Source organism: Schistocerca serialis, chromosome 4, assembly GCF_023864345.2.
Source record: "Schistocerca serialis cubense isolate TAMUIC-IGC-003099 chromosome 4, iqSchSeri2.2, whole genome shotgun sequence".
In the NCBI taxonomy this organism is placed as follows: Eukaryota; Metazoa; Arthropoda; class Insecta; order Orthoptera; family Acrididae; genus Schistocerca; species Schistocerca serialis.
The window spans coordinates 802,440,482-802,464,861 of NC_064641.1; the positions used below are offsets into that span (position 1 = coordinate 802,440,482).

Sequence of the window (24,380 nt, forward strand, 5' to 3'; positions counted from 1 at the left end):
ATCACCTAGTACTAAGGAGCACTGTACAGGACTTCTTCCCATGAATGTAATACTGTTTATCATAAGGAAGAACATGGTTACACTTAAAACCTGCTCTTGTGGGATACAGTTCTTCTTCTTAAAGTGTTTAGTTAGGATAGTTATGACTCTAGAACATAGAATCTTTCCAATAGAAATGGCCACATGAATGTGGGCAGATGTCCATGGAAACTGTATTCATGGAGCTGCAGCAGACTGTCATGCCTACAAGTACTACCGTAGACTTTTCCACGTCAAAGAATAAAGATAAATATGTTTCTTCCATCAAAAGCCTATTGAATTACCACTTCTAGCTGTGTCAAGTTACTAATGGTGGAGCGATACTTCCTAAACACTCAGTGAAAATGACATTATAGTGATAGAATTACATGAACCCATATTATGCACCTACTGACCATGCACCACCATGGGGTTCTGAAGCAAGTACTGTCCTTTCCTAATTTTAAGATCAAAACTGACTTCTTTCCAAGAGCTGAGAAGTATTTTTGTCAATCAAATATATTTAAAAGCTGAAATAGGATTTGCTCCAACCATTGGTTCAACTGCTTTAGTATACCGTATGTTAACGTATCATCACAGGTCACAACATGACAAGCTGTGGACTATTCAGAATCCAGTTCCCACAGGAAGAAGGGGCAGTTCTATAACGTTAGTGGAACAAGAATCACAATCACTCCTTAGTGTGTCACCAGATAGTGACAGAAAGCTAATATAAAAGTCAACCACTGACTGGGTGATGTTCCCTGATATGAGGAGACAACCTCTAATCTTCTACAGCTGCTATAGGTAGTCTCAAATGTCACCTGCAAATATTTCTCATTGCTTACTGCAGTTTTCTTGTAATTTGGATCTGCTGACAGTATTCGAGAATGCTTACAATGACCTCTTCTTATCCTCTTAATTATTCTCCTCAGTTTCACCCCTGACACCCAAAACGTTGAGAGGTTTTCAGCAATGTTGGCACTGCCTGAAACTTCGCATAGCAGCTCACCTGTCCCTTATTGCAGAATGACACTTGTCATTCTATTAATGGGTAGGCCGTCTCAGAGGTTTTTCTGATGACTTTGGTACAGATCACTGTATATGTCAACTGCATGGGGATAGCAATTGTGATGTAATCTGCCCGGGCGTAGACACTTCATGCTGTCTGAAAACAAGTAACTGCCTATGAAGTATCCATTTCAGCACCTTGCTTGCAGAATCTGCTCTGTCTAGCAGATGGATCCAAATGGAAAAGTAGTTACTTCAATACAGGTTGTGTGATTCACATTCTGCTGAACACTGTCTGCAAAAGTAGGTGAGCAAAATGAGAGGTCTATGACTTTAGCTGACCGTGTAGCTGTACAAAAATAAATCAATGATCATGTTAATCACCAAGATGTGCTAAGTTTGTGTGAAAGCCTCAGTCACTTGACACCTGGGACAGATAATGATAGAGTCCCATAGTGCATTACATACATTAAAACCTTCAAAAAGAAGGAAGACATGAGGAGCTCAGCAGTAAGTTTTCTGACGGACACTGTTGAAAAGCTTGGGTGGCAAGCAGTACATAAAACTCACTGGTTTGTTATCATGAGCATGAATTGTGACAGCACTATTTGCAGTGTTGTGGTTAAGGGCATAAGTGAGGAGAGATACGTATCCTTGATGAACAAACAGATCTCGCCAACCACACGTTTTTTGTTGTATCACTGGTAACATCACCTATTCTATGGAAACTATAGCCTCCAAGTAGAGAAGCATCAGTCTTTCAAGGAGGACTATCTTAAAAACATACACAGAAATGTTCTTCCTCTACGAGTAGTCTCAATATCCTCCCCATCAATATTCCACTGATTTATAGAATCTATTTTAGCACTGTGTTTTTAATTTTTGACCAAATTTGTATTGGGGTGCAGAGCCACCAACTGATGGGGAGATGTGGAGGGGCTCAGCAGTTCTGATGTCAAGGCATCTGGGCTCATGATGTCCTCCTCATTAGTCAGTTTTGACAATATCATACTTATGATACCTGGGACTGCCTATGATTAACATTTTATGCTCATTCCCAATTCTCTTTCTGCTTCATGTATGATGGGCAATGCGTTTGTTGGAAGGCACTTCATATTCACATTGTTTTCTCTAAACATAATTTTAAATTTGACTTTTTTTCTTTTATTGTAACTGCATGGGTTGCTGTTTCCTTACCTTGTTTCCTTTTGCAAGTAAAACTGTAGATCTACACTCCTGGAAATTGAAATAAGAACACCGTGAATTCATTGTCCCAGGAAGGGGAAACTTTATTGACACATTCCTGGGGTCAGATACATCACATGATCACACTGACAGAACCACAGGCACATAGACACAGGCAACAGAGCATGCACAATGTCGGCACTAGTACAGTGTATATCCACCTTTCGCAGCAATGCAGGCTGCTATTCTCCCATGGAGACGATCGTAGAGATGCTGGATGTAGTCCTGTGAAACGGCTTGCCATGCCATTTCCACCTGGCGCCTCAGTTGGACCAGCGTTCGTGCTGGACGTGCAGACCGCGTGAGACGACGCTTCATCCAGTCCCAAACATGCTCAATGGGGGACAGATCCGGAGATCTTGCTGGCCAGGGTAGTTGACTTACACCTTCTAGAGCACGTTGGGTGGCACGGGATACATGCGGACGTGCATTGTCCTGTTGGAACAGCAAGTTCCCTTGCCGGTCTAGGAATGGTAGAACGATGGGTTCGATGACGGTTTGGATGTACCGTGCACTATTCAGTGTCCCCTCGACGATAACCAGTGGTGTACGGCCAGTGTAGGAGATCGCTCCCCACACCATGATGCCGGGTGTTGGCCCTGTGTGCCTCGGTCGTATGCAGTCCTGATTGTGGCGCTCACCTGCACGGCGCCAAACACGCATACGACCATCATTGGCACCAAGGCAGAAGCGACTCTCATCGCTGAAGACGACACGCCTCCATTCGTCCCTCCATTCACGCCTGTCGTGACACCACTGGAGGCGGGCTGCACGATGTTGGGGCGTGAGCGGAAGACGGCCTAACAGTGTGCCGGACCGTAGCCCAGCTTCATGGAGACGGTTGCGAATGGTCCTCGCCGATACCCCAGGAGCAACAGTGTCCCTAATTTGCTGGGAAGTGGCGGTGCGGTCCCCTACGGCACTGCGTAGGATCCTACGGTCTTGGCGTGCATCCGTGCGTCGCTGCGGTCCGGTCCCAGGTCGACGGGCACGTGCACCTTCCGCCGACCACTGGCGACAACATCGATGTACTGTGGAGACCTCACGCCCCACGTGTTGAGCAATTCGGCGGTACGTCCACCCGGCCTCCCGCATGCCCACTATACGCCCTCGCTCAAAGTCCGTCAACTGCACATACGGTTCATGTCCACACTGTCGCGGCATGCTACCAGTGTTAAAGACTGCGATGGAGCTCCGTATGCCACGGCAAACTGGCCGACACTGACGGCGGCGGTGCACAAATGCTGCGCAGCTAGCGCCATTCGACGGCCAACACCGCGGTTCCTGGTGTGTCCGCTGTGCCGTGCGTGTGATCATTGCTTGTACAGCCCTCTCGCAGTGTCCGGAGCAAGTATGGTGGGTCGGACACACCGGCGTCAATGTGTTCTTTTTTCCATTTCCAGGAGTGTATGTACAGTCATTAGTTCCTGCTTCAATGGGTATTGTTTCTCATCAAAATTTCTACTTTAGGGACAGGCTTCTTCATCAAACAAGCAAAAAAGATGGAAAACAATGGAAGTTACTGGTTGTCTGCACATGGCATCCATTTTTGTCACTTTTATTTCTTGAATTTTTTTTTCCTTGTTGAATATTAGGCAGGCTTGTCGCCAGAGTGGGTGGCAGAGCAGTTGATGTGCATGGCTGGAGGTGGGCAGCCAGAGGCAGGTTAATAGACAGCCATTCCATATTTTCTACAAATTACTTTTTTTTTACAAATCTTTGATATAGGACTAAAATAATGGCATTTGTAACACCATATAGGTTTTTGGATGTAAAGCATAAATTACACAGAGACACTAAATTGTGAAACTAGATTCGAGAAACCAGCAATGCAAAACTAGTTTTGTATGTGGCTGTCTACACATTAGTGTACCCTTCAGTTTTGACTTTTAGTGAATACCAAAGCACCACTCTCAGCTACAAGATGAAATTTTGGCAGCTAAATTAGCAATGGCAGAGATAATGCTTCTCTCCTTGAAATCAAACCAAAAGAAAAAGAAGAAGACAAAGAAATAGGTTTGAATTAGTGACTGGTTAAAGAGACGGCATGTTGAGTGCTAGCAACCTCGTTGAAAGGTCAGAAGACTGCAGCAATTTCAACCATCTATGAATGGCATCAAAACATTTCATGTATTTTCTTACATAGATCAACAAGTAAAAGGAAAGAAGATAGTGTAATATAGAAAGTGGAACACACATAAACATTTTAAACTTCAAAGTTTTTATTTACTTTTCACTTTAATAGGATACAGAACAAAAATATAATGTAATAGATGCAACATAAAATGCTTGCAGTTCTTACAAAACAGTTTCGCAGTACACCACCATAATCATATGTTACTGTAACACGTCTGCCACCTTTTCAGCATGAAAGTCTTCCAGGCCAGAAGCTCCATTTCTCCCTCTTACTGGCATGAAAGCTTTTTGCTTTGCAGAGATAATATTTTGTATTTCTACCATTAGTTCCACATTGTATTTAAGGACAGATTCCCCATTTGCACAGCAACACTCTTAGTGGAGCTGGCTGCTTTGTATGTTTCCTCAGGCCTGCTCTAAGAGCATCTACTGATTTTCCAAATGCAAAAAGTAATCTTTATTTTCATAGATTGCTTCCTCTTTGCAAGAGATCTTTGTGACATTAAAGATGATCTGCTGCTGGACAGCACAAGTCCAGCTTCAGTACCTTCACCTACAGTTCTCACTGTGGGCGATTTTTGTAAAATTACTGCATCCTCCAAACCATGCCAGTTTGTTTCTCAACAAGTAGGATTCACTCCTGCATCCTGGAAGGAAAAGAATTTGGTTGTCATAAATTAAGCTGAAGCATACCAAATGAGATCTAAGTAGCATTATTATGAACCACAGACTGCTTTTCCTTACAGATATCTCAAACTGAGAAGGATTTTAATTAAGGGCTTCAACATCCAGTTAGACTTTTCAAGTTTCACTATAGTTGCTGGGAAACATATTGTGATGAAAGTCTCCATCAAAAACTGTTTCAGAATTCCACAGCTACAAGGGCACATTTAACATTGTTCCCCTTGCTGTATCAGACAATAATTACTGCGCCTTGTATGTTAAAATAGGTGAAGCTTTTAAGGCTTTCCGGAGGTAGCATTTATGCAACAGTACTCTAAAATCAGCTAAACAGTCCAAAATATACAATGCTACTTGGTGTTGACACATTTCCTTTAACTCCTTATTTCACGGAGCCTTCCTCAAAGCATGGTCCACTGACTTACAAGCATATCATGTGAAAAATTAATTCATAGTTTTGATTTCTACAGTGTGCTTGCATAAAAAGCCAGTACCATTTCAGCCATACATAAATGACATAAAATGGTAGAGCTACATTTGTGATTCATAACTGCTGGCGCAAAACACCTCCACGGTGGCATGTACAGCCACAGTTAATATATGAAGAAGATGACTGCAGTAAAGACCACAAGTTGGGCACAAGGAGGAGCATAAACCCAGAGGGACTGACTATATGGAGCTGCGATCTGGCAGGATTGATTATTTGAAACAGGCCAGATTAAGAAGAGAATGGTTTGCTAACTATTTTCTTGAAGGCAGATCAATGCTATGGCAGCATTCAAAATATTAATAAACATTAATTTATCTCAGAAAATCAAATAAAATAATATTAAATACGGAGTTCAGCTTATCAAAGTTGTATAGCTTTTCCTTCTGCAACAGTTTTGCTCAATACTAAATCCAATAAAGTAAACCATGTAAATTTTGTGATGTACACATCACCAGTCCCATGGCGAGATTTTTACTTCTTCTTAGTTGATTTGTGTATGTATTTTCTTTTAAATGCATTTCGCTCAATAGCTGTGACACCCATCAATTCTTCAATGTTCATATCACGAACAAAAATTACTCAAATACTGCAGCATCTCATACTACATTCTTAAAATGATACTATTTATATCCCATCAGCACCTATTCATGGCATAAAGCTATCCTGAAAACACATGCAACTTATAGTTTCATGGTAAAAAAGTTGGAATATGCCAAAATTGATTAGCTCCATTAACAACTTTTGCCAACGTGCACCACACATTGCCCGGCAGCATAGCTTTGAAATTTAGTTTCACAACATCATATCTCTGCATAAATTAGGCGTATTGATAAGACACAGGGAGCCTGTTGTAACATACTCAGGTCGTGACTGAGTATTGAAAGTTACAAGGAGAACGATTGTCTTCTCCCACTCTTCATTATTTCTTCATGTCATTTCTCTCATGTTGACTATTCCCTTTGATGCCCATTCTTCTTTAATTTCCAAGGTACCCATTTCCATTACATCACGCTATGCGAATATGCCCTTGCTAGAATTGAGAGAGTAGTGCATCTCAACTTCAACATTTAATTCACCCTTCTTTTCCTAATTTTATTAGTACTTCCACTTGAATTGATTTATCAGTTTCAGCTATCAGAATAAAACCACACTGCTTTCCTTTTAAAACCAGAAACACATTTTTTCTTGTGAAATGAGCCCCACTATTAATTTTAGTCATCCTTTTCTGTGGTAGGTGCTTGATACTCTCTGTGATTCAGCTGAGGCACTCTGAGTGTTTATAATAGTTGTAAGATCTGTGGCCAAACTTGAACCCAGCTGATGAACACTGAGCTCCCTGCCGTACATACCACTTGGCACAAACTAGGATGCATGTATGGCTTACTGAAAGCTATGAATGCAGTGAGCTACCCCCCCCCCCCCCCCCCCCCCCACACACACACACACCCTTGAAGTTTCTTGATTCCTTGTGTTCAAACTTACACACAGTAAAGTGAGACACCACTACTTGATTCTTTCAGAAGTATCTATTGGTTTAACATTTGTGACAAGTTGGAACTATGAACCTGATGGAAACATGAACCCATACATCTTCCTTTCTGGGAGTTTTCACTCTAAAAATATATCTGAGAATGTCTCATTGAACTTCATCAACACTTGGGTTGCTAATTCTATGCAGTGTTTCAGAAGCACTTAATACGCAAAAACACCAACAGGATCACACTAAAAGTATTAAGAATCACTGAACTCTGGTACACTTCCATGCTTTTGATCAAGACTGGCAAGAGTGTCACCTTTTGTAGAAATTTTCAACAACCTGACGTTATCAAAAGCTCTATTTATTTGCTATCAGTTATAGAATTGAAATGGAAGCTTCAATATCAATATTTAAACTCTACAGACCACTGTTAACTGTAAACGGTGCTTCCCAACCCTACCTGTTACTAGCACTTCTTCCCATTCCACTAGTGTGCAGAATGCGGGAAGATTGTTTGCTTCAACACCTCGGTACACACTATAATTAGTCAAATCTTCTCTTTACTACTCCCCATGGAAGTGATACGTAGATGGTTGCAGTGTACTGCTTGATTATTCATTTAAAATTGGTTCTTAAAACTGTGTAAGTAGGCTTTCACGAGATAGTTTGCATCTGTCTTCAAGCATCTGGACATTCAGTTTATCCAGCATCTCCATGACACTATTTCATAAAAACAAACAAACCTATGAACATTTGTGCTGCATCTCTCTGTAAGTTTAATATCTGCCATTAGTCCTATTTAGGGATGAAATGTACATCCAACAACTATCTAGTATCTGCCATATCCAGGCTAATTTTACTATCTGGCCAGATAACAGGTGGTAGGTGAATATCCAGTGGATACTGGATTTACGATAAATTATGAAAATTTTGCAAAGTTGACTTCATTTAATTCACATGTAAGATTCATATTGTGTAAGCTGTCGCCAACACACTGGTCAGCAAAGATGTAGTGCGGAGATCAATAGTAGGCACTGGATCAAGTTCGCCTATCACGAGAGAGGCCAGAGACACACTGACAAGCAACACGCCGCCAAAGCCCTTTTGACAGCACTAATTAGGCCACCACCACTGACCAGAGGACCTCAATTAACTCACTCTTCCACTTGGCACCTGTCAGTAATAGTTGCAGAGCCCATCACAGGCTAAAACAGTACTTTGTTTGCTTTTTTATATAATGTACTTGCATAATCCGTGAATTCCCTGCCCTCTCCATCCCCTGCCCCCATGTCTCAGCTGCAGACGGCCAGTGTGATGGATCTAACCAACAAATTGCTACCCTACTGACAACAGTATAACTACTGGCTGCTCAAGCTTCATCTGCCACATAACCACAACTGACCAACCGACCAGCCCAACAGGTGCCACCGACTGGTACACCACCATTCCAGCAATTTAAGGAATCAGCAGAAGAATGGCTCAAATACCTGACTCAGTTCCAAGCACATTGTCAAGTTCATTGTGTTTAAGATACTGTAAAGTTACAATACTTCCTTCCAACGAACTCCGCTACGACCAAGTAATCGCTGCAGTAACTAAATATTGTGACGAGCAAGTCCAAGTAGCTGCAGCTAGATATCAGTTCTTTCATTTGCAGAAAAAGCCAGAACAGACATACTGACCATGGCACATTGAATTAATAGGCATGACCAGGAAGTGTAAATTCAAGTGTAGTTGCAGCAACTTTTACAGTGATTTAATGATATGGGATGCAATAACATTCAATGTCCCTCATAGTAGAATACAGGAACAGATCTTCAAGTACTCTGATCTATCACTTCCCCAAGTATTGCGAATCTTGGGGTAAGTTTGACCAGGTCTCGAATTGCCAGGCTGAGTTGCATCTTGTTCACGACCGCCCCAAGTAGCCACAACAACAAGCATGTATGTAGCTGTGCAGACAGCCACATAGACATGTAAACAAGCCTGTGAATTTAGTGAAGTCTTGCTCTAGATGTTTTGCTTGCCATAAAAGAGAGGATTGCCCATTACATAATGCAACGTGTTAATGTGGAAAAAAAAGGTCATGTCCAAACAATTTGTTTGCAACAGCACCAAAATGTCAATTTTGCCTGCTCCCAGAAAAAACAAGATCATGCACATGCAGTGAATACTTTGTTTTCAAAACCTACAACAGATTCTGACAAAATTAAAATTAAGGTTGTGCCGCCTCCTCACCCTAGTGCTGTGCAATGATGTTCTAACAAACTATTTGTCTCACTAAGAATTGCTGGCCGTCATGTGAACTTTCAGTTAGACACAGGTGCCGCAGTAGCTTTGCTTAATTGTGCCACATATGAACAGTTAGATTCACCATGCCTTTCTAAATCTAGTAAGTGCCTCACTGCTTACAACAGACAGGAAATCCCAGTGCTTGGATGGTGTAGTTTGCCTGCCACTTACAAATCTCACACTAGGTCAGTGAACTTTCTTGTGTTGAAATCAAGAGACAGTGAGAACATGTTCCATTCAGATGCCTTTGGTTTGTTTGCACTTCGCATCCAAGACAATGTACTTTCAGTATCTGATTTTATATAAAAAGGCAGTGCAGCTAGCTTGATCAAAGAATTTCCTGGACTATATTCAGAAGGAATGGGAAAAGCTACTAACTTTGTAATACATTGAAAGACATTGCACAGCCCATGTTTTTCCGGGCTCACCCCAATACCATTGCATTAAGCGGCAAAGTACCCAGTGAATTGAAACAATTCTAGATAATGATGTAATTGCTCCTGTTCAAGCTTTATAATGGGCAAGTGCCTCATTTTGTTGCCTAAGCCTTCTGATTACATTCACATTTGTGTTGACTTCAAGTCTGCAGTCAACCCACAAAAAGTGGTTGACACTTATACATTACCTCACTCTGAGGAACTCATGGACAGGCTTGGTGCAGGATGCTATTCTTCTAAGACAGATTTGTGTGATGCCTACTTGCAAATTCCATTGGATGAAGAATCACAGGAAGTGTTTGTCATAAATACACACTTATTTATTTATTTATTTAATCGTGTCCAAGCCATAGACAATCCACATATTACATGTACACACAAATACAAATACAATACACATATGTATAAGTAAAACAAACCCAAAATGGGGAGTCACATTACAATATAAAGACAAACATAGTATATATATCATTCACGTCCCGCCAAAATTCAGCGCATTTAACTGCCACTGCCGTAGCGTTTGCCAGATCTTCTCTCCTGCACACTTCCCCCATGTTGCTGCATTCCAGGAGGTGGTCCATTATTTGGGTCTGTCCGCACTGGCACATGTCCGTCCCGTCTCGGTATCCCCATTTACACATGTTTATGTTGCATCTGCCCACCCCAGTTCGTAGGCGGTTGAGGGTTCTCCATAATGGCCATTTTAGTTCATTTCCAGAGGCCAATTGTTCGTTGGGTGAGATTAGAGGTGCCTGGTCTCCCGTAGGCAGTGTTGCTTTCCATTTTGACAATCTGGCCTTTTGTTTTGAGGTTTCGATCGGTTGAACTGAGGTGAGGAAACTCCGTCTTGATTTTAGACGTGTGTGTGGAGGGTTTTGTCCGAAGAGAGGATGGCGCTGGTCGCGCAGCTGCTTGAGGCGCTCTGCTTCGCTTGCTATAGCTCGTCTGATGTTGGGTGGAGCTATGCCACTAAGCAAATAAAGTTGGCTAGCCGGGGTGGGTCTTAGGTATCCCGTGATTACGCGACAGGCATCGTTCAGCAGAGGATCCACTCGTTTCGCATGCGCTAATCTTTCCCAAACTGGGGTAGCGTATTCAGCAACCGAGTAGCAGAGTGCAAGTGCCGACGTACGTAAAGTATGTGGGTCGGCACCCCATTTTGTGGAGATGAGCTTACTCAGAAGGTTGTTTCTTGTTGATAGTTTGCCCCTGACCTTTTCTACATGATGTCTGTAAGTAAGTGTGCGATCAAGGGTGACGCCTAAATAACAAGGAGTGCTGCTGAACGCAATCCGTTGGTTGTTCCACGTGATGTTTAGGGTATGTTTGGCGTCTTGGTTTCGAAGATGGAATAGGCAGGATAGTGTTTTTGCTGCATTCGGGCGTAGGCAGTTGGCTTCGTAGTATGGCGTTAGACCGTTGAGGGCATTCGTAAGGCTAATTTCTATGTCGTTAAAGTTCCGACCCTGCACGGCTATTCCAAGATCATCCGCGTAAGCAAAGCTCCTAGTCCCTGGTGCAACTGGTTGATCATTCACATATATGTTGAAAAGAGTGGGTGCGAGGACACTGCCTTGGGGTAGTCCATTTTTCTGGATACGCCATCGGCTTCGCTTCCCTCCTAGGTTTACGATGAACCGTCTGTTGCTGAGAAGAGTTGATATAATTTGTATCAGCCCGAAATCATTAGTCATAGCGTATATTTTAGTGAGCAGCAGTTTGTGATTTACAGTGTCGAATGCGGATGAGAGGTCGACAAGTACGGCTCCAGTAATTAGACGGTTCTCGTACCCATGCTCTATAAACTGGGTAAGGTTCAAGACCTGTCCAGTGCAAGTTTTCCCAGGGCGAAACCCCACCTGTTCCGGAATTATCTGATGATCAATATTAGACACAAGTCGATTCAGCAGCATGCGCTCGAACACCTTGTACAAGCAGCAAAGTAATGTTACCGGTCTGAAATTTTTTGGCTCGTCCAATGGTTTGCCGGGTTTTGGAATGGCTATGACCTTGCCCTTTCTCCAGATTTTCGGGATGTTGTTTAGCCGGATACAGGTATTGAAAAGTAGGAGCAGCCAGTTTTCGTGTACTTGCCAAATTTAAGGATCTGTTCATTCCTAAGGTCGTCTAGCCCTGCTGCTTTGCCAGGTTTCAGAGATTTAAGTGCGGACTCTAGCTCTTCGATGGTAAATGGACGGCTGTAGTAGTTCGTGTCACTTTCGCCACTTCTTATTGGGATGCTTTTTGCTGGAGTCTTCATTTTCTCATTAAGAACGAGTTGGTGCGCTATTTGGTTGGCTGTTACTCTTGGTATTTCCGTTTGCTGCTTAGGGTCACTATTTAGCTTCTTAATTGTCTTCCAGGCAATCCGGCTAGAATGTTTCATGTCTACACTTTCAATTAGATGTTGCCATTCTTCTCGGCGCTTCTCAATTAGCTGGTCGGTAAGTGCATTTGCAAGTTCAAGAGTTTCTTCAGAGAATGGGTTCTCCTCATACTTTTCCTTATATGCATCGTATAGTTGCCGGCTGTCTTTCGTTAGGCCCGGTACAAACTCCGTTCTGCAGCCCCTAGGGATAGACTTTCTTGATACATTCTGGACGATTTCTATGAACTTATCGTAGTTGCTGGGTGTTGGTTCTAGAGTTTGCAGCTTTGGGGCCACAGCAGAAGCGTCCACGTCGCGGCCCTGGGAGGACTACTTGTAGTCCTGCTGATTCTGCTACCACCAAGCCATCACAAGGAAGAACAAAATGCATGACGACTCCCATCATCGGTCCTTCTTAAGACCACGTTTGACTATCATCTCCATAAATGTGGAGGGATTATCACCTGCCAAACAGGATATACTGGCTGATTTGTGCAGATCGAACGAATGTCACGTCCTATGCCTACAGGAAACGCACCGAGGCCCAAACAGCAATAGACCTAAAATTGCGGGCACGAAACTGGCAATCGAACGGCCTGACGATCAATATGGAAGTGCAATTTTCATACGAGAGGGAGTAGCCTACGACGGGTTTCAACTTTCAGACAAAAACAACATTGAACTTCTCAGAGTTGAGACTAATCATATGACAATAACATCAATATATAAGCCTCCAAATACGCCATTCGAATATGACCTGCCGCGCAATATTCCCCTTCCCACGGGCAGTATTGTAATGGGTGACTTCAATAGCCACCATACACGCTGGGGATACAATGAATCTAATGAAGATGGACTCAAGGTGGAGACATGGGCAGATGCTGAATCACTCTGTCTCATACACGACGCCAAACTCCCCCAATCTTTTAACAGCGGCAGGTGGCAAAGGGGATACAACCCTGACCTCGTCTTCATCAGCCAGAACTTGGTAACTGAGTGTGTGAAAGATGTCCTGGGTCCTATTCCACACTCCCAACATAGACCCATCAAACTCACAGTTACTTCAGCAGTGGTGCCAGTGCGGATTCCATTTCGACGAAGATTTAATTTCAAGAGGGCAAACTGGGAAGGTTTCGCAATTGGAATACACACTTAGGACTGTTTAAGTATTTGCATTTGCCCTCTGGCTGTGCCTCTGCACCTGCCATTTTTCAATGGGTTTTGAAAAGCTGACTGCAAAAGTGCCATTTTGTTCAAACTACCTCATTGTTATTGTCGTCTCAGGTAGTGCACCAGAGGAACACATTGCCAATTTGCATACTATTTTTTGAGTGTTGTCAGAAGCAGGGCCCTAGTATCATCTAGAAAAGTACGATTTTTTTAAACTGAACTACATGTGATAAACAGTCAGAGAGTGCACCCCTCCCAATCTCATTTCCTTGCAATCTGTGACCTGCTTGTTCCTCACAATGTGTCTGAACTGCAGTCAGTACTAGGCAAGGTGACATACTACATTCGGTTCAGAACCAAATGCCTCACAGATCGCAGCTCCATTGTGTTGCTTGCATCACAAAAGTGTAGCTTTTGTGTGTGTCAAAAATGCCCTGCTCAGCAACAGATGTTTAGTGCATTTAGTTTAGCAAGTCAATGCTTCTTCCTACAGAATCGGTGCTGTGCTGTCACACAGAATTGGTGCACAGGAGAGATCGATTGCTTTTGCCTCAAAGTTGTTAATTCAAACTCGGCACTCTGAAAAAGTAGTTCTCACTACTATGTATGGCGTGAGAAAATTCCATCACTATTTGTATGGTCGCAAGTTCTTATTAGTGACAGATCACAAGCCTTTCCAGTCGTTGTTTCATCCACCAAAGTTGGTTCCTACATGCACTGTTCCAAAATCGCAATGTTGTGCTTTCTTGCTTTCACAGCATCAGTATGAAATTATGTACAGACCTACGGCCAAGTATGGCAGCAATGGAGACACCCTTTCACACCTTCGATTGGCCCAGACTCTGATTTTGATGCATCTGCTGCATCTTGTTGCCAAATTGATGCACAGGACTCTGAACTGCTGGAATCTTTTCCCTTGCACAACAGAAAAATTGCACAGGCCATGGAAGCAGACCCAGACCTCAAGATTCTGTTGCATTACATTCACACATCTTGGCCTCCTCATTGAACAGTATTGAGAACTCCATAGTGTGCCAATATTTTGCACACTGGCATAATCTTCCAGTACAACAAGGTGTGAGTCTAGTTCAAAATAATGGTGGAGAATCGCGTGTCCTTATTCCCAAAGTGTTGCAAAAGGATGTATTGGGATTGCTCCATCATAGACAATAGGGAATTGAGCACACTAAACAGTTAGTGCGCCAGCACTGTACTTGGCAGGGCATGGACGCCCATATTGAACAGATGATGTCACAGTGTCACGCATGCATGGAAAACCAGTCCTCTCCACCACAGACATTTGCAGCTTGGCAATGGCAGCTTGGCAATGAGTGCACATTGACTTTGCAGGACCATTTTTGAACACTCATCGGCTCATAGTGGTAGACTCTTTCAGCCAAGTTCCCATTTGCAGTGCCTATGGCTTCTACTACATCACCTAGCACAATTCAAATGTCGTCCTCCATATTTTGGATAGAAGGTGTCCTGTAAGTACTTGTGTCAGGCAATGACCACAGTTCACTTCATGTGACATTGAACAGTTTTGTGAATGATATGGCATTCACCAACTAACAAGTGCTCCGTTTCACTCACAGTCCAACGGAGAAGCAGAACGCATTGTGCACACTTTTAAACAACAAATGGCCAAGCTTCGCATCACCCACACATGGGAACAGGTGCCGCAACTCTTTCTTGCCTCCTATTGCTCCCACCCAAAAGACGTACCATCACTGGTGGAACTTCTGCACAGCCGCCACCATCGGACACTTCTACACTTGCCACACCTACCTCTGCATCCTGTGCTGCCAATGTTCCACAAGTATCGTTTTGCTTCACGCGATCTTGTTCTTTTCAGGGTTTATGGAAACCATGGGCGCTGGGAAAGAGGCATGATCCAGGAACGCATTGGCTCTTTTATGTATTTGATTGAAGGTGCCAATGGTGTGCAGTGCTGCCACCAGAACCAAATTCTTGCGTGTCATTTTCCCCTGATTCTGATGCTTTTCTTTCGTCAGATTTATGGCCTCACAGGACTGTACTGCCTTCGCAGCCACCCGCCGGTGCCACCACGGCATCCATGAGGACAATACGCCCGCACCCCCACCATCCCTGCTCACTGACCCATTGGATGTGGATCCACCGTCGCCATCATCACCTCCAGACAAGCCCTCAGGCCTGGACATACGCCCTGGTAGCAGTTTTCCAAAGGGTTTACCTGTTGTCTCGGGATGGTCAGAAGTATGATATCCTCCACAGCCACAGCTCCCAGCTCATCTCTATGTCCAGCATCCTTTCCATCCTTCCCCTCACCCCCCACCTGTTGTCGTTCACATCGTTTCTACACAACAATGGTGCAGTATTTCAGCGAGGAATGTGCCGGCGTAGGCTGTTGCCAGCACACTGGTCAGCAAAGATGTAGGGCGAAGATCAGTAGCAGGCACTGGATCAAGCATTCGTATCATGACAGAGGCCAGAGACACACCAACAAGCAACACGCCGCCAAAGCTCTCTCAACAGCTTGTATTTAGGCCACCACTGCTGACCTGAGGGCCTCAATCGACTCACTCTTCCAGTTGGTGTCTGTCAATATAGTCACAGAGCACACCACAGGCTACGACAGTACATAGCGACCAGATTAGTGATTATAGTGGGACTAGCAGTGAGACTAAAATTTGTAATAACAAGATTACCGATATTGTCTGCAAGAGGATTATTACTGATGAGCGTGTACCACAACATGGATTCTATTCAAGTTAAGTAGCAGCTTCATATAAATAAAGAACCATATTAATCCGTGTGTGCATTGGTGTTAGAGACAGAGGATACCGCCCACCCATAACAACATTCTCTCTCTAGCTACCTTGTGGAACAAGACTCTACAAGATACTCTAAACACAAATAAAACCACACTATCTTCTAATCAAAACACAATTTATTATTCACTTTAACAAAAAATAAATTAGTACTCATAATGAACTAAGGGCAAATTTTGGTGAATGAACACCAATTTCTCTGCCATTAAGATGTAATAAGCGATTTTACTTGTTTTCATAAACAAGATTAACTTCAGAGAAAAGTCTTTTGCTTCGTACAGGACTGCAAGGTGCTGAAAGATAAATTTGAACAAACTTTGTCCAATTTAGGTAACCCATTGCATTAGCAGACAATCAAATACAAGGGTTGTGATTGTGGCTTATGTGAACTGCCTTCAGATGATAGTCAACCTTGCTTGTAGTCGTGTTTGTTTCTTGACCATCACACTGATTATTTTCATTTGCCACCTCACTAAACCAGTCCCAAACATGTCATGAGCTTTGCAAGTCACATTTATTCAGTCTCACCTCTATGCTTCTTTTAGCAGGCATTGGAGGTGTACTGCTATTGGTGAAAGATTCTTCATAGAATTCCAATAGAATCTTGGCTGCAAGAATCCCCAAATAGTCTGTCTTTAATCTTGAGTCTAGAGAGATTGCAATCAACTGATTTGGATGTTCACTTAATAGACTGAAATAACATTTTAATTCACCTTTCAGCAATGCTCTCAGGTGTGGTAAGTCACGGGTTCTTCATGTCGTCTCAATCTTATCTACATACTTATTTAATGCCGCAACATATAGTATTACTTTAGATACTTAGGAGAGGTCAGAACTTATTTTGTTACTTCTTCAAAGGTTTCAAAAGCTAAATGCAATGCTTCATCAAACACCACTGGAGACATCAAATTAGTATGTGTACCATGGTAAGCTACATAGAGAGGGAAAGTACATTTTTGTTCCAGCACACACTCCGCCATAAAAAATGTGGAATTCCATAATGTGCTGATATCTTGCACCAATTGATGCTCCAGTAAATTTAGCTCCTTTTGAACAACCAACAATTTTTCTTTACCTAAGCTCAAACAACTCAAGTGCATTATAAAATGTCTGCCAGTAGTGACTATTCCTGCTACTTCACACTGGATATTAAATGATTCAGATACAACCTTCTGAAGCAAATGGATGAAACAGTAGAATCTTACTCAGCCATCCAAACACCTTTCACTGTGTTAGTGCCATTGTCATGAATGAGTTAATATATTTTGCTGTGGTCAATATCACAGTGATCTGCAAGTGTATTAAGCACCCTTGTTAGATATTATTCTGTATGACAACCTAGAACAGGCTTCACTGCAAGACCTCTGTGTTAAAGCTGGAGTTCAGGAGAAACCAATGAGCAGTGAAACTCAAGAAACTGGAATTGTTATGCAAACAGGTCCCCATATCAGAAGTTACAGAAAACATCAGAGCATTTGAAATGATTCTTTTGATTTTTTCATAAATTGTGTTGTAGATGTCAGGAACATTTTCTTAAGAAATGAATGTATGACTTGGATTTTCATAGTGGGGTAAAACTTGTTCTACGAGTCTTGTGAATCTTGTCCTTTCTGTTATATATAATTGCTCATTGTTGGTGCAATAATTTCTGCTATTAAATAACAATATCCATTGGATTTTGCATCATTTACATCCTAAAGCAATTTCCTTTCAAACAATTCTGATGCAGTCAATTACTTTTCTGTTGATGCTGAACACGAATTTGTACCATGAATGGATAAAGATGGTGTAGGCACAGAAGTGGCTGTGCCTTATTCATTTCTTGCAATTTATCTAGATGTTTCATTTTCAAATAATTTTTCATAGCCAAAGTACCTCTTAGACAAAAAATTGTTTTCTTGGGTTTATGGTAGGTTATATATTTTCTATTAGTTTAAATGGTTTTTTATTATTAGATTTCACACAAACATCAGCACATCCCCAACAAGTTTATTTAAAATAAGTATTCAATAAATAGGACCTAATTAATCATATTAATCATCATATCTATGAATAACACCTTTTTTATCAATGTAATCAAACAGTTCAAAACAAAAGAATAAAAGACAAGCTAAAGCTTTGGTACATACCTGCTTTTTTTCCATTTACACCACAATAATTTTGAAATCAGCTCAAAAAACAATTGAAAAACTGATTATTGTTGCTGTCTGTTTCAAAATATTCCCAAATGACATTTTTCATCATTTATCTTGTACCTAAAAATTTATTTTCAGTAGTAACCTCATATAACACCAAATGAAAGTGATCACAGTTTGCAACAAATCAGGCAGTCAAGTCAGTCACTCAATGCCATTCGCTCACTTCAGTCATGAACAACAATGGCTGAATTTACTTGAAATTGCACAATTGTCACTACTTGACCTCCTTGGGCTCACTCAAACCTACATGCTATGTGGCAACATTCAGTTCAATAACTGGCCACTGGATATCTGGTTTATAGATTGGCCGAACAGCCAATATCTGACCAAACAGTTACCTGTTTCATCCCTAGTCCCTTCTGGTCCAGGTTAAACAATCTCCTTTGTTGGTCAAAATATCCATGGGTGTGCTGCCGGTCTATAGTGTCCAACGGGCACAATATTTCGGCGATCATACATGTTGCCATCATCAGGTGAACTGACGGACTGAGCTCCTGTGAACGTGCCGGCACGGAGATCCGTACGCTATGGCTGCTCAGAGGGAACTGGGTTCGGTCGCGGCGGCGGCCAATTTAAATACCCTCCGCCCGCAGCGCACTCCCTCCGCCGTCCGCGCCCCACGCCACGGTCGCGCGATGGAACAGATTGCGACGGCTTCTCAGATGATGTCGGTGTGATGGCTCCGTCCGCCGTGGTAGTCACAACTATACGTTTGCTCGATTTACTCTTGATTAACCCAATCGCTGGTTCCCAAGCCTTGCTAAGATTATAGCCACAGTCACGGTTTATGAGGTCGTCATTGGTGCGAATTTCGATGGCCTCTCTAACAACGCTGTCCCCGTATCTCGACGTCTGTACCAGAATCCTCGTGCGGTCATACTCCATGGCGAGATTTTCCAACAAACAATGTTCAGCGACCGCCGACTTGCTCAGATACATCAGTCGAATGTGCCTCTGGTGTTCACGGCATCAATCCTCGACGGTACGCATCGTCTGACCAATATACGATTTGCCACATTGACACGGAATCTGGTACACGCCGGCCTTCCTCAAACCGAGGTCATCTTTGGCACTCCCCACCAGTGCACGAGTTTTATTTGGAGGACAAAACACAGTTCCGACCCCGTGTTTCTTCAGAATGCGGGCGATTTTCCCCGAGAGTGCGCCTGTGTATGGAATAAATGCAGTGCCTACCTCCTCCCTCGTGACTTCATCATCTCAACAGGTTGCGCTGCAGTGGTTGGGCGGAGAGCACGTTGAATTTGCCACTCTGAGTACCCATTTTTTCGAAATACAGTTCTCAGATGTTCCAATTCCTGGGGTAGACTCTCTGCGTCAGAGATAGTGCGCGTCCTATGTAGTAGAGTTTTAAGTACCCCATTCCTCTGTGAAGGGTGGTGGCAGCTGTCTGCATGCAAATACAGATCAGTGTGCGTTGTCTTCCGATACACCCCATGACCTAGGGTGCAGTCAGCCCTTCTCTTGACCAAGACGTCAAGGAATGGTAATTTACCCTCCGTTTCAGTCTCCATAGTGAATTTGATGTTGGGGTGTATGGAGTTTAGATGTGTAAGGAAGTAAAGGAGTTTATCCATACCATGTGGCCAGATGATGAACGTGTCGTCCACGTAACGGAAAAAGCAAGTGGTTTTCCATACGGATGACGACAGGGCTTCCTCCTCGAAGTTCTCCATGTACAAATTCGGTACCACCAGTGAGAGTGGGCTACCCATGGTGACTCCCTCCATTTGTTCGTAGTATTCTCCATTAAAAAGAAAATACGTGGAAGTCAAGACATGCCTAAAAAGTTCAGTGGTCTTCTCGTCAAACTTCTGACTAATCAATTCTAGTGACTCTCCCAGGGGTACCCTCGTAAACAAGGAAACGACGTCAAAACTCACCATGATATCTGACTTATCCAACCTGAAGCTATCAAGGCGTTTAACAAAATCCACGAAATTACGGATGTGATGAGGCCATTTACCCACACGAGGACTTAATATTCCCGTCAGGTATTTGGCCAACAAATATGTAGGTGCCCTGATGTTGCTGACAATGGGGCGTAATGGTACCCCCTCTTTGTGAACCTTCGGGAGTCCATATAGTCTAGGCGGTACCGGACCTTGGGGTAACAATTTCTTAGCGTCACCCTCCGGTAAATCTGTGTCCTTGAGAAGTGCCCTCATCTTGTTCTCCACCTTCTTTGTTGGGTCAACGCTGATCTTCTGGTAGGAATCGTCATTTAGCAGGCTCTGCATCTTATCAGTGTAGTCCTTATGGGAGACAACAACTGTAGCAATGCCTTTGTCAGCCGGTAAGACAACAATTTCAGAGCGCTCCCTCAGATCACGAATGGCCGCCCTCTCTTTACTGCTGATATTTGACTTCATCGGCTTGGATTTCGTCAACGCACGACAAGTTTCACGATGTATTTCCTCGGCTGATTCTGGCGGAAGTCGAGCTACAACCTGTTCAACCGCACTAACAATTTCTGCGACCGGAGTGAACTTGGGGGTGGGAGCGAGGTTGAGACCTTTCTGCAAAACCGAGACCGCATCATCACTCAACACCATGCCACTCAAATTGATGACAGTCTTGCACAGAACCTGCAGAGATGGTTTGTCAAGGAGACGTGAGAACTTAGCTGTTTGACGTCCCGTAGCCTTCTTATGGGCGGAATCAGCTGACACCCAGGTGACACCATCAATCCAATCCCAAGAACAAGAAGTGAACTTACTAGCCAGTTGCAAATGTAGTTTGAGTAATTCCTGTGAGATAAACTCAAGGCTTCGGCGGGTGAATTGCACTCTCTCACGTACCAATGCAAGGCTGGCTCGTTTCTTGATTCTCTTAACTGCTGCAGAATCGATGTGGTGCATAACCTTAGCAAAATTTGTATAACATTCTCGGAACGACATCTCTTTAGAAAGGCAAGAGTACTTAGCAAACGACATCTACGGTGGCATGGTGTTGAGCGATGATGCGGTCTCGGTTTTGCAAAAAGGTCTCAACTTCGCTCCCACCCCCAAGTTCACGCCGGTCGCAGAAATTGTTAGTACAGTTGAACAGGTTGTAGCTCGACTTCCGCCAGAATCAGCCGAGGAAATACGTCGTGAAACTTGTCGTGCATTGACGAAATCCAAGCCAATGAAGTCAAATATCAGCAGTAAAGAGAGGGCGGCCATTCGTGATCTGAGGGAGCGCTCTGAAATTATTGTCTTACCGGCTGACAAAGGCAATGCTACAGTTGTTGTCTCCCGTAAGGACTACACTGATAAGATGCAGAGCCTGCTAAATGACGATTCCTACCGGAAGATCAGCGTTGACCCTACAAAGAAGGTGGAGAACAAGACGAGGGCACTTCTCAAGGACGCAGATTTACCGGAGGGTGACGCTAAGAAATTGTTACCCCAAGGTCCGGTACCGCCTAGACTATACGGACTCCCGAAGGTTCACAAAGAGGGGGTACCATTACGCCCCATTGTCAGCAACATCAGGGCACCTACATATTTGTTGGCCAAATACCTGACGGGAATATTAAGTCCTTGTGTGGGTAAATGGCCTCATCACATCCGTAATTCCGTGGATTTTGTTAAACGCCTTGATAGCTTCAGGTTGGATGAGTCAGATATCATGGTGAGTTTTGACGTCGTTTCCTTGTTTACGAGGGTACCCCTGCGAGAGTCACTAGAATTGATTAGTCAGAAGTTTGACGAGAAGACCACTGAACTTTTTAGGCATGTCTTGACTTCCACGTATTTTCTTTTTAATGGAGAATACTACGAACAAACGGAGGGAGACACCATGGGTAGCCCACTCTCACCGGTGGTAGCGAGTTTGTACATGGAGAACTTCGAGGAGGAAGCCCTGTCGTCATCCGTATGGAAACCTACTTGCTTTTTCCGTTACGTGGACGACACGTTCGTCATCTGGCCACATGGTATGGATAAACTCCTTTACTTCCTTACACATCTAAACTCCATACACCCCAACATCAAATTCACTATGGAGACTGAAACGGAGGGTAAATTACCTTTCCTTGACGTCTTGGTGAAGAGAAGGGCTGACGGAACCCTAGGTCATGGGGTGTATCGGAAGACAACGCACACTGATCTGTGTTTGCACGCAGACAGCTGCCACCACCCTTCACAGAGGAATGGGGTACTTAAAACTCTACTACATAGGGCACGCACTATCTCTGATGCAGAGAGTCTACCCCAGGAATTGGAACATCTGAGAACTGTATTTCGAAATAATGGGTACTCAGAGTGGCAGATTCAAAGTTCTCTCCGCCCAACCACTGCAGCACAACCTGTTGAGATGGATGAAGTCACGAGGGAGGAGGTAGGCACTGCATTTATTCCATACACAGGCACACTCTCGGGGAAAATCGCCCGCATTCTGAAGAAACACGGGGTCGGAACTGTGTTTTGTCCTCCAAATAAAACTCGTGCACTGGTGGGGAGCGCCAAAGATGACCTCGGTTTGAGGAAGGCCGGCGTGTACCAGATTCTGTGTCAATGTGGCAAATCGTATATTGGTCAGACGATGCGTACCGTCGAGGATCGATGCCGTGAACACCAGAGGCACACTCGACTGATGTATCCGAGCAAGTCGGTGGTCGCTGAACATTGTTTATCGGAAAATCACGCCATGGAGTATGACCGCACGAGGATTCTGGTACAGACGTCGAGATACTGGGACAGCGTTGTTAGAGAGGCCATCGAAATTCGCACCAATGACGACCTCATAAACCGTGACTGTGGCTATAATTTTAGCAAGGCTTGGGAACCAGCGATTGGGTTAATCAAGAGTAAATCGAGCAAACGTATAGTTGTGACTACCACGGCGGACAGAGCCATCACACCGACGTCATCTGAGACGCCGTCGCAATCTGTTCCACCGCGCGACCGTGGCGCGAGGCGCGGACGGCGGAGGGAGCACGCCGCGGGCGGAGGGTATTTAAATTGGCCGCCGCCGCGACCGAACCCAGTTCCCTCTGAGCAGCCATAGCGTACGGATCTCCGTGCCAGCACATTCACAGGAGCTCAGTCCGCCAGTTCACCTGATGATGGCGACATGTATGGTCGCCGAAATATTGTGCCCATTGGACACTATAGACCGGCAGTACACCCGTGGATATTTTGCCTATCAAATACGCCGGGAGAAACTCAAGAATCAAATCTCCTTTGTTGATGGATTGCATTTCCATAGTATTCTGACACTGAATAGAAGTCTGTCACCTGTAAGTGAGTCTATATGATCACTTTATTTCATATCCCTACAAATTATTACACCAGGTCCTTATATGAGTTGACCAATTCCAATAAGACTCGTTGATATTCAAGTCATAGAGTACCACTTTTTTGTTTTGGTTCATGACCTGCACTATATCATCTTTCTGAGGTAGAAATGACGTAAAGTCTTTTACAGATTGACTTCTCTGTTATATTAGGTGTACTTAAGCATCACCCAGCCCATTACTAAAAAACTGTAGAAACACCCGTGGTAAGGTCTCAGAATTTACCTCACTTATAATGTTAATAATGGCCAAGTAGTACTGGAAGCAGATAAAGGGATGACAACAGAAGTAAAATCTTAAGTTCTGAGTGACATACACACTGTAATGATCGGCTAAGAACGGTTTTTGCAGTATATTTATTGCCACATTTAATGAGGTTATTACTCATTACTGACATAATCAGGGTAACATTAACAACAAAAGAGGATTAAACACAGTAATCGGTCACTTTCATTGTTATCTGCCTTTAAAAACGAAGTAATCAAGGATACTTGGAAAACAGTGTATGTAACTTTCTTAACCATGCTTTGCTAATATCAAGAAATTTCATCTTACCTGCCATAGACTGAAAAAGGGCATAACTAGAATGTTTAGCATGGGAAATATCTGAAGATTAACTTGAATAGTTTGAAAAATAATTTTAAGTTAATGTTTCTAGGTGCATAAAGTTCTGGATTCTCTGATTCACTTAACGTTCCCTGACTAAGCCAGTTACAGCATCAGTTACTGTGAGTGTTGAGAA

The 24,380-nt window shown here is 43.4% G+C and overlaps 1 protein-coding gene across 2 annotated transcripts in view; it reads right to left on the minus strand.

The window, feature by feature from the left end:
- Positions 1 to 24,380, minus strand: part of LOC126473401 (cyclin-dependent kinase 12) — a 190,018-nt gene that overhangs the window by 41,256 nt on the left and 124,382 nt on the right. Inside the window, exon 14 of one of the 2 annotated variants that reach the window (XM_050100415.1) lies at positions 4,558 to 5,057. The exons of the other annotated variant lie outside the window; for it this stretch is intronic. Coding sequence (XP_049956372.1) covers positions 4,960 to 5,057 — 98 coding nt within the window. The 3' untranslated portion in view covers positions 4,558 to 4,959. Of the gene's footprint in view, positions 1 to 4,557; positions 5,058 to 24,380 lie in introns of those variants that run through there. 2 annotated transcript variants of the gene reach the window in all.